Source organism: Ipomoea triloba, chromosome 1 (assembly GCF_003576645.1).
Source record: "Ipomoea triloba cultivar NCNSP0323 chromosome 1, ASM357664v1".
In the NCBI taxonomy this organism is placed as follows: domain Eukaryota; kingdom Viridiplantae; phylum Streptophyta; class Magnoliopsida; order Solanales; family Convolvulaceae; genus Ipomoea; species Ipomoea triloba.
This window is the reverse complement of record NC_044916.1, coordinates 7,810,218-7,820,415: the sequence shown is the minus strand read 5'-3', so window position 1 is coordinate 7,820,415 and position 10,198 is coordinate 7,810,218. Positions and strand designations below refer to the sequence as shown.

At 32.8% G+C, this 10,198-nt stretch overlaps 1 protein-coding gene across 1 annotated transcript; it reads left to right on the top strand.

The window, feature by feature from the left end:
* Window positions 1–6,280: 6,280 nt before the first annotated feature.
* On the top strand, window positions 6,281–7,834 carry LOC116014335. The gene is made up of 2 exons (XM_031254374.1): window positions 6,281–7,496; window positions 7,613–7,834. Exon 1 carries the CDS (start codon window positions 6,388–6,390, stop codon window positions 7,048–7,050), a length of 663 nt encoding a protein of 220 aa, XP_031110234.1. The 5' UTR covers window positions 6,281–6,387; the 3' UTR covers window positions 7,051–7,496; window positions 7,613–7,834.
* The last annotated feature ends 2,364 nt before the right edge of the window (window positions 7,835–10,198 follow it).

Here is a 10,198-nt window from a genome sequence, read left to right as displayed (position 1 = left end):
TTTTTTTTTTTTTTTTTTTTTTTTTTTTTTTTTTTTTTTTTTGTGCAATGGAGGGGACACAAAACCCCCACTAAGCGATCCTTTGTGAGGTGGCTCCAACCACTTCGATATAAAGAATTTCCCTTAAACAATTCAACGGATCCATCAAAACAATCCTCTCTCTCTCTCTCTCCAAGTGTTGTCAAAATGTGTAGGTTAGTCCGTCATATGTCTGGTTATTATTTGAATTAGATTGGGCTAGTTCATATAAAATATGGGTAAGGTTAGGGTGGTTAAACAAAAAAAATATTTGCCCAACCCGACCCATAACCCAAAAATTAAGAAACACTTGCCTTTTTTTTTCTTTTTTTTTTTTTTAAATAAATTTCTTTAGTTTAGATTTGTTACATTTATGAATGATTGCTTAAAATATAGATTAAGTTGCGGTAGACCAAATAATAATAATCTTAGACTAGCCTACAACCCAAAATATAAAAAATATTCAATTTCTCTTGTTTAGAGTTGTTACTTTTATGAGTTTTATCAATGCCTTATTAAATATGTTGAGTCCAAGCAATTCAAACAATAAAAATCTTGACCCGACTTGACTAATATCTTAAAAAAGAATAATTTACTTTAATTTTTTAACTCAAAATTATTATATTTATCAATTTATCTATTCATTTTTTATTATAATAAGTTGCAATTAAAATTTATTTATTTACATATTTTTATTATAATTATTATTGTTCTTTATAGATATTATAAACTTTAATTTAAAATTTTATTTTAATATAAATAATAATTATTATCATGATTAAAATAATTAATATCTTATAAGAATACATCTGTAATATATTTATATTCATGTTTCTAAAAGTGAACCAAAAAGAGAAAATTAAAGTATAATTTTCTATCTTTAAGTTATATGAAAAATATTTTTTTTAAACTTTCAACCAAGCACTAGAAAATGAAAATGTTTTCTAGAAAATTGAGTCACTTTTCAGAAAACATATATTTCCATGTTTCAAAATTGACTCTTAATTTATTAAATAGATTAAAAAGGAATAATATTTTTTGGAATAGCTATATTTTATCATTCAATTCATTTTTAATTCTACGATATAAAATTCGTTGTGAAATTGGTTATTACATTTGCAATGGGAATAACTTAGTCATCATTTTTAAGCCCCACGATAAGAGCTGACTCTATAGGCTCGAACCCACTCCCATCATCCATGTAGGAGTGTAAACTGGGACACCGGGTGTCACTAGACCACAAGGTCTTTGGCGATAAGAGCTATTCTTACCTCATCAAGAATAACTAAAATTTTATAATGCCAAAAATGTCTTTATATATAATATTTATTTATTAAAATTAAATTAGTATAAAATAAATTAATATATATTGTATATATTTTATTTATTATTTTGAGTATGAGTATTTTTGACATTTGACTATATATATATATATATATATATATATTTCTTAACCAATCTAATATTTGATTACAATTTCTAATATAATTTCATATGTAGGCGAATAAATAAATTATTTTAATATATAAAAAAATATAAAATAACGAGATTTATAATTTTAGATAATAATCTCAAAGCACAAGAAAACAAAATTAAGAAAAATTTAAGTCGTAAAATCGATTCGACACCACTTGGGAGTGTTAATAGCATTGTAACATTAATTTTTCAAGATAAAATGAATTGCCATAATTAAAATAGTTTGAACACTCAAACTAAAATGTCCTCAACGAACTAAAACAACATGATGAACACACAAGTTTTCAGATTGTGTGGGTAGAGATTTTCGAGAGAGAATTGACCGCATGTAGGAGTAGAAAAATGATTCTCAAATCACTTAACAATCTGGCTAAACACTATGGTTTATATAATCATAACATTAATATTGCAAATAAATCTGATTTAAATAATAATCAAATTATATCCTTTCAAATTGTCAATTAATTATAAAAATAATATCAATGGTTATGATTTATGAAATTAATTACAATTAATTCGTAACTGAGCATAAATAACACGTTACACTATAATATGATTTGATTTGCACCCTACACGTGAGAGAGCTTTTATGATAAACACTACATTTTTATTCTAAAAGGGAATTGTATATATACTAGTGCAAACTCATATTCCTTTTCAATGTGGGACATACTACTTCTAAGTCTTCCCAATTAACTTCAACTTTTCAACTCTAATGAGTCTAGTTTGATAATCAATTTTCCATTCACCTATTAATCGTTTTGAGCGTACAATATATCGATTTTTTTTGGATCCATTTTGAAGAACCTTAATCCACTTTGGCCCGACTCAAATGAACCCCACATATACTTGTACCACAAAATATACACAATGATGTTTTAGTTGAAATTTCCAACACCATATTCCAATCAAACAAATAGAAAAAAAGTTCCTATTTCATTTCTTCTTTATCCTATTACTTCTGAAATCATATTCCCATTCCTTATATTTTCTTTTTATGAACCAAGTACCACATTAAAGAAATACTAGAAATAGGAGTAGTTAAAGTATGCATGGCCTTGATATCTGAAATCTCAACCACAAATATAGTCACGTAGCTTGAATGGTGTTGTGACTTGCCTTAGCACTTGTAGTTGTATGGCGGATCCCACGCACCTTCCTCGTGTGTATCACTCTCAACAATAGAGATTAAAGAATTAGTGTTCATCAATGTGTTGTACCTTGGCAAGTTGCAACCAATGACACATACTAATTAAAGTTGGCATTAATGTGTACCAATATTTGAATAAATGAGTGTTAAAAATATAAAGCCATTCAACCATTTGCAATAATGCAATTAATTTTTTAAATTATAAAAAAATTTAATTAGATATTTGAATTTGATAAAATTGTGTAATTAAAGCTCACTAAAAGTAGGTGGAGTAGCATCTACATGTATCCTAAAGGCATACATGTCTGTATAAAATGTATTTAAATAAATAAAGAGTTAATTCCAACAAAGGTCCTCTGACTATAGTAATTTTCATATTTGGTCTTTTTCTTTTAATTTGGACAAATTTGGCACTTGAGTATCAAAATCTTTCCAATATTGATCATTTTGCCACCTGCAGGTTATAATTTGGACGTTAACGTACGTAAGGGGTAAAAGTGTCATTTCACCTAGGAAGCTTTAGACATTTTGCTTTTTAGTTCTCGATCAATATAGGTTTTCTCGTTCTGATGAATCACGTAATTCATCTTGCACGCATTTATGTATGTGATTAAATTAGTCAATGATTTTGACTTCTTGGAGTTGCATTTTCAAGAAATTTTATACTTAGTTTTGGGTGTCTTCTTTATGCCGACGAGAAACTCTTCAACGGTAAAAGTATTCTCCAGCGACCTCCAACCTCTTTAGACTTCATTCCCTAAGTGGTCTACAACGGTTCTTCAACGTTAGTTTTCTGTTACCTTCATCTTTATCCGGCGTGTTTTTTGTGGAAGTAAAGAACGTTGACTTTTGGCACCGTATTTTCCTTCTCTGGCAACCTCCATCTGGATTTTGTTGGTGGGCTATGATGGTCTTCCTCGGTGTTTAAAAGCTTGTCATTTCTAGGTTGAAATTTTCTCCAACGACCTTTTTGGTCAACTGGGTCTCTTTGGAGTTCAACGACAAAGTTCTCTAACGATCTCTATTGCGGTTTTTTTGTGGATGTATAGTATTCTTATCTTTGAGGCTAGATGTGAGCTTGGTTTTCCAGGTGCTTTTGCACATTGGCTAATCAACTTGGTAGTCCAGCTCCGGTGGAGAAATCCGGCAGCGTTCATCTTCTATGGGTGCTTTTTCTCTCTCATTGTCGCAAGTGGGCCTGTGAGAACGTGTACATGTACTTCCTTGTTCGTGCATGTAAGTCTTGAAAACTTTTTAGCATGATTTTGGTCTCCGGCAACAAATTCATGGAGGTATTCGTTGCTTTCTGTGTCGGGTATAATGTCGAAGGTTCAACCAACTCCGACGAGGTTTGGCTTTGTCTATTACTCGGTCTATTTGTTATTGTTATTTGGTTAATTGCTGGTCTAAACTTCCCTGTGATTATTGTCTTTTTTAGAATGTGTGTTGTCTTGTTGAATATATTTTGAAAGCTTACTGCTGGACTGATTTTTTTGACGACCTCTCTAATATCTTTGGCTCTTTGGGAATTTGGGGATTTTGATATATGTCGCATATAGAGAGAGGAACAAAGAGGAAGAAGACACTCAATAGATAAAAAGACAGTTTTACCCTTTACTTTAACATCAAAATAACGACAAGTGATAAAATGACTAATGTTGGAAAGATTTTGATAGTCAATTGTCAAATTTGTCTAAATTAAAATACAATGACCAAATGTGAAAAATCATTATAGTCAGAGGACCTTTGCAAGTGACAGTAATAATAGTTACCGGATGTATTTGAGTATTATTTGTGTAATGTTGAGTACAATGTTTTGAGTACAGTATCAGTTCAGTGTGTGTTTTTTGTCTAGTAAGAAGTGTCCCTTTCTCCAAGTGTTGTGATCCTTTTTATCTTCCCCAGCGCAGTAATAGAGCGTTAATGCTAGGAGCGTTGAGCATTAACGCTGAGGAGCTTTGAGGAACCGTTTGAGCATTGATGCTGAGGAATGTTGAGCATTGATGAGGAGCTGAGAACCGTTGAGCATTAATGCTGAGGAGCTGAGGAGCCTTTGAGCGTTAATGCTGAGGAGTCGTTGGAGTGAAGTGCTGAACGGCTGACCATCCATTCATTGCCTTCGGGTCAGTGCTGAGCTGCTGATGATTTGGGTCAGTGCTGATGCCCAATTATCCTGTCAGTAGGAATTAACTCATAAATGCTAATACACCAATAAGTAAGTTTGTTGTTCAATATGACAAGCCTCTTGATGCAAAGTATAATAAAGAAAGGGATAAAACCTTTAGAACATTGAATTCAAAGCCTATCTTAAAGACATTGTATCCAATGGAGGAAGAAGTTTCAAACGTTTATACAAGAAAGATGTTTAGAATGTTTAAAGACAAATTGATTCATTCTCATCAATTTATTGCAGAAAAATTTATTGCTAATGAGTATGAGCCTATATATATAGGGTGCATGAGTTTGACAAAGAAGAACCATAGTACATAGTGACATTCATAAGTTCATCAACAACCATATATAGAGTGATTATGTCACATATTTGAATTTTTGCGCGTCTTGTGAAGACACTAGTTGATGGTTCTTATCAAGAAAAATCTGTATTCTTTACCTAAGCACTACATTTTAAAAAGGTGGACAAAAGATGCTAAAAAGGGAGAAATCAGAAGCACATCAAATGAAGAAGAGATGAATGGTTACAATATATGTTCAACAACATTGTTTAACAATATAATAGTTTTTTTTTTTTGAAAAGAAAACAATATAATAGTTCACTCATTAAAACTTTCTGAAAAAGCTTCACGTTCAAAAAACATTATGACATGAAAATAGAAGGCTTACAATGTTTATTCAAAAAGTTATATGCATTGAAGATTGATGGTGGCATGACTAGTATCATTGGTTGTTTGACAAGCATGATAAGTCATCAGACATCAAGATATGTCAATATGAAAACTAATTTTTCATTCACCCATTATCCGTTTTAAGCATATAATATATCAATTCCTTCGTCTAACTACGAAGAACCAGAATCAGAATTGAACCCCACATATAATTGTACCACAAAATAGCCACTTAAAATGTCATTTTATACTATTTTTCCAACACTCTTGTGACTATGTCAATAATCCTATTTTTACCTATCAAATAATATACTTAAAAAATTTTAATTCTTATTTTATTATTTTTTCACGGAATTATAATTATTTTTTTCTAAATTCTTTCATTCTAACTGAATGTCCGGTAAGAATTTTAGGTAATGAATTAAAATGTTTGACTAAAAATTTCTGGAGAGACATGAAAGCTCAAATAAATAAGTTTGACTAAATTAACTAAAGTTTGGTAAAATCAACCAAATCAGCGCTCGTTTCCCCACACGCACCCCACACTGCCTTCCTCCATTTCTCGGTAACCGTTACCCCTTTGAACGGCTCCTTCATCTGTCATTTTGTACTCAACATCGCTTTTCAACCGTTGGATCAGAATCTCCTACTTTCACCAACTGCTTAACCCTGGTTGCCTTAACCATGGTTAAGCTCTATTTCCTAAAATGCCCCTAGACTTGGTCTAATTACAATCCACCCTTCTTCCTCCTCCCCCTATAAATTCAGGCTTTCAGAAACGCTGAGTTTGCGAAACTGAAGAGCCTCAGGCCCCTTTAGAGAAATATATCTCTAAAAACAGATTCAGTTTATATTGTTTTCTTTCTCTCTCTCTTATATTCTTTTCTTTTCCTAAGAAAAATGGCTACCTCTTCTAGAAGATCAAGCGGACCGGTTCTACCGATTCGGTCGAGCTTTCAACGGTCGCTCTCGCCGTCCGGCCGTTTCTCGGCATCCATGATGCCAGATGCGACGTCGTTCGCTTCGTCCACTGCTTCGAGCTTTTACTCGTCTGCGTCGACCGGATTATTGAACCGGTCCACGTCTAATGATTTCTTGCACCGTTCCACGTCTCCAACGCGCGTGAGCCTTCACGGCCTTGCGCCTCTCACTCCGGTGCCGTCCGTGCGTTTCTCTATCGGTAGATCTATCTCTCCGCGCCGGTCTATGGTGGTTTCGTCCAGGGATCAGGTGGTCCGCAAGCAGAAGATTGGAAATCCGTTGTCGAATCTCCCGAAGAAGACGTGCATGTGTTCTCCCACGTCGCATCCCGGCTCCTTCCGGTGTAGTTTGCACAAGAACGTGAACCACGCGCCGTCGATTTCGTACTCCCCTAGTCGGCTGAACGCTCGCAGGTCGGCAATGACGAATTCGCTTGTCCGTATCGGCACAGTAGAAGGTGATTTAGTGAAGCGAGCTTTGGCGGCTTTGATTCGTCCTTCGTCGCATCACCAGAGGCGCAGAGGCGATTTCCAGCCTAGGCCGAGCCGGCTTTCGAGAATGTCCAAAGCAGAGGATCTATGAGATTTATTTGTTTTACAGGTTTGTGGTTTAGATGGTACTGTTTGAGGATTGTGCATTTTCGGCAGAAAAAACTCCGGCGATGGCGTCAGATTCCGGCTGCGGTTGAAGATGGTGAATCAAAACCCTAGCTATCGATGCAATTTTGGTGTTTATACAGGACAGTGAAATTTTCACTTTGTACATACGATTTGCAGCAAACTGATTGCAATCGAAGGACATTCAATAAATACTCCTAATCATACTCATTAAAAAATCTAAAAATTAACCATCTCAATTGTGAATTTTCGAGAGGGATGACTTGTGTTTGATACTCTTTGATGGGGTGGAGATCCGTCCCGTCCCGTTCCGTTTGTTGTTTCTGCGCATTCCACGTCAAGTCCGCCGTTATCCGTTGACATTTTCCGTCCGTCGTGTACCCGTTCATCGTCGTTGCGTTGTTTGCGTGCGTAAGTTATGTTTATTCATTCATTATTTCTGTTTGCTTTATTTTCTCATCCGTATTATTATTTTTGAATTATTAATCAGTTAGTTGCAGGTTACTTGTTTCTTTGGTGCTTTGTAGCTGGACTTGAAATTGCGGACCTAAAAGCTAATAATTTATGGCGGTTGGACTTTGGACTTTCGATAAAAAAGCAGAATCTTTTGGACCACGTCTATGGCAGTTGGCGGCCATTAAAACAGACCTTGAAATGATACAGGACAGCTGTCGCACTGGAGGAAAAAGGACTGGGATTTTTTAAAAAGAAAAATTTAAAAGTTAAAGCGAAATATAAAAGAGGGAAAATATCATTAAAGAATATTAGGAAGTAATAATAAAGGAAAAGATGAGGAATATGGTAGAGAATTCTGGAGCCAGGTTGGCCTGCAGGCCTGCAATTAATGGAAGGAACAGTGGCGCTCTTTATCAATGATTTCCCGGTTTTACCCTTGGAGGAATCTAAGAATATGGGAGAAATTAGTTCTAATTCACTGTATTAAGATTTAAGATTATAAGACGATGGATTAAAGATTTGTTAAAGCCTTTGGAATGGGCAAACTGAAATAGATACTTCGTAAGTCTTTCCTTTTGGGAACATGTTCCGAAGTCCATTGCGGAATGGGAATACTAAGGAGAAGAAACATCCACCAAATGGGAAAAAGAATCAAACTAAATAAAATTATATAAAGGAGTATTATTAAATAAGATTGTAGCATTGATTTAGCATAGTAGGCTGCCCGATTACTTCACGACGCTGATAATCTTGACGTGCCAACTACATTATTTTCCCCTTATGAACAGTCCACTTCACTCAAGCTACGACTATATAATAAGACCATGTTGCAATTTAATACGGAGTACTTCTTTTCTAATTGAGATAATAATTTTATATTTATTTAATTGAAACAAATTGATATGGGAATTGGGATCAAGTAAATTTGAAGAAAGATCCATATACAACTTTCGAGGTGATCCAATTGTCCTGATGCGAAATTAATTACGTAGTTAGGGTGTGTCCATTGACCTTTTTTTTTTTTTTTTTTTTTTTTTTTTTTTTTTTTAATGAAAGATGAGAATAGAAAACATGTTTTTACCATTATTTTTTATTTTTTTTTTAAATTAGAAAACAATTTTGTTTCATTTTTTCAACTTAAAAAAAATTAAAAAATAACATTCTTTCTTTAAAATATAAAGATTCAAACAATTTTATTTATAACCACCATAAAAGTTTAACTCATTTATTTACCTCTATAATTTACCAATCAACTCATCTATATACTTCTACCCGTATATGTTTATCCTATTTCTTTATCTTCGAATTACCACTATTATTGACTATGACTACACTTTTCTACTTTACTTACCATCATTTATTTATTTTATTTTTCATCTACTTATTTCACAGTAACATCCCTCCTATACTATAGATTTTTGTTAGTTTAATTTTCTTTTAAAAAGTCAAAGCTAAAACATTGAACAAGTAGGCAACCACGACCGTAATATATACTCATCAAATAATTGTGTTGGGCTAATAACGTGATAGTAGGCCCTCATTGTTTGAACCACTTGGCCTTCAATTTACGCATTTTGCAAAGTATATTCCGCATCACCACAAATCCACAATGCTCTTTATTAATAGCTGTTTTCATTTATTTATTTAATATTTTTAGCTACATATTATTGAATATATTTTTAAATTAATAGCATGTACATATATACAATTTTTTTAAATTATAACATTAGACTTCAATGTTAACTTCTTACCATCTTTTATAAACTTGTTAGTAAATGTGATCTTTGATTTATTAGCAAGCGAATAGTTGTTACTTGAATGTGTGCTTTGGGTGAAACTCATATTGTGACCATCACTAAAGGGCCACAAGGAGATAAATTAGTCTAAATTTGTTCATAGCTGATCGACTCAAATCAAGAAGTCTGATAGAATTTGTTAAACATTAATTGTAGAAATATAACATTAGATAATTTTATTATCGTTATACCATGAATTAGGGTTAACATTGCACTATGAATCCTGGTTCATGTGTTTGCATCTTGTGTTATTATGACTTTTTGTGTCTTGCGTTATTAAATTCTGTACCTTATGAGTATGAATTTTGTATCGAGAACAATTCAAATTAGTAATTGTATCTTATGTTATGAATTTTTGTGTCTTGTGTTGTGAAATTTTGTGCCTATGAACACAAATTATGTACCTAAATTAGATTTGAAAAATAAGTAAATATATAACACATGTGTATGTGTCTTGTGTTATGATTTTGTGCCTTGTGTTATGAAATTTTGTACCTTATGAGTATGAATTTTGTACCTCGTCTTTTCAGTTGAGCTCGATCCATGATACTATGTTATGTGTCTTGTATTATGATTTTTTGTTTTAGTTTTGTGTTATGAAATTTTGTACCATACCCGTATGAATTCTATACCTCGTTGTTTCAATTAATGGGAATTCTATACCTCGTTGTTTCAATTAATGGTCGATAATGCTATGTGGACCCTGATCCATTATATAAATTGCCATAATTTTATAAATAAAATAATAAGAAAGAAGTTTGGTTTTCAACTTTTCATTTAGAGTACTAGTTGAAATTAAAATTTTCCTCAATTTATTTAACCTCATAATTTAGGGTCCATGCATGCTAGTTTTAATTAAAT

Coding starts and splice junctions, on each gene's coding strand:
- LOC116014335 (XM_031254374.1), top strand. CDS start 6,388: ATGGCTACCTCTTCTAGAAGATCAAGCGGACCGGTTCTACCGATTCGG.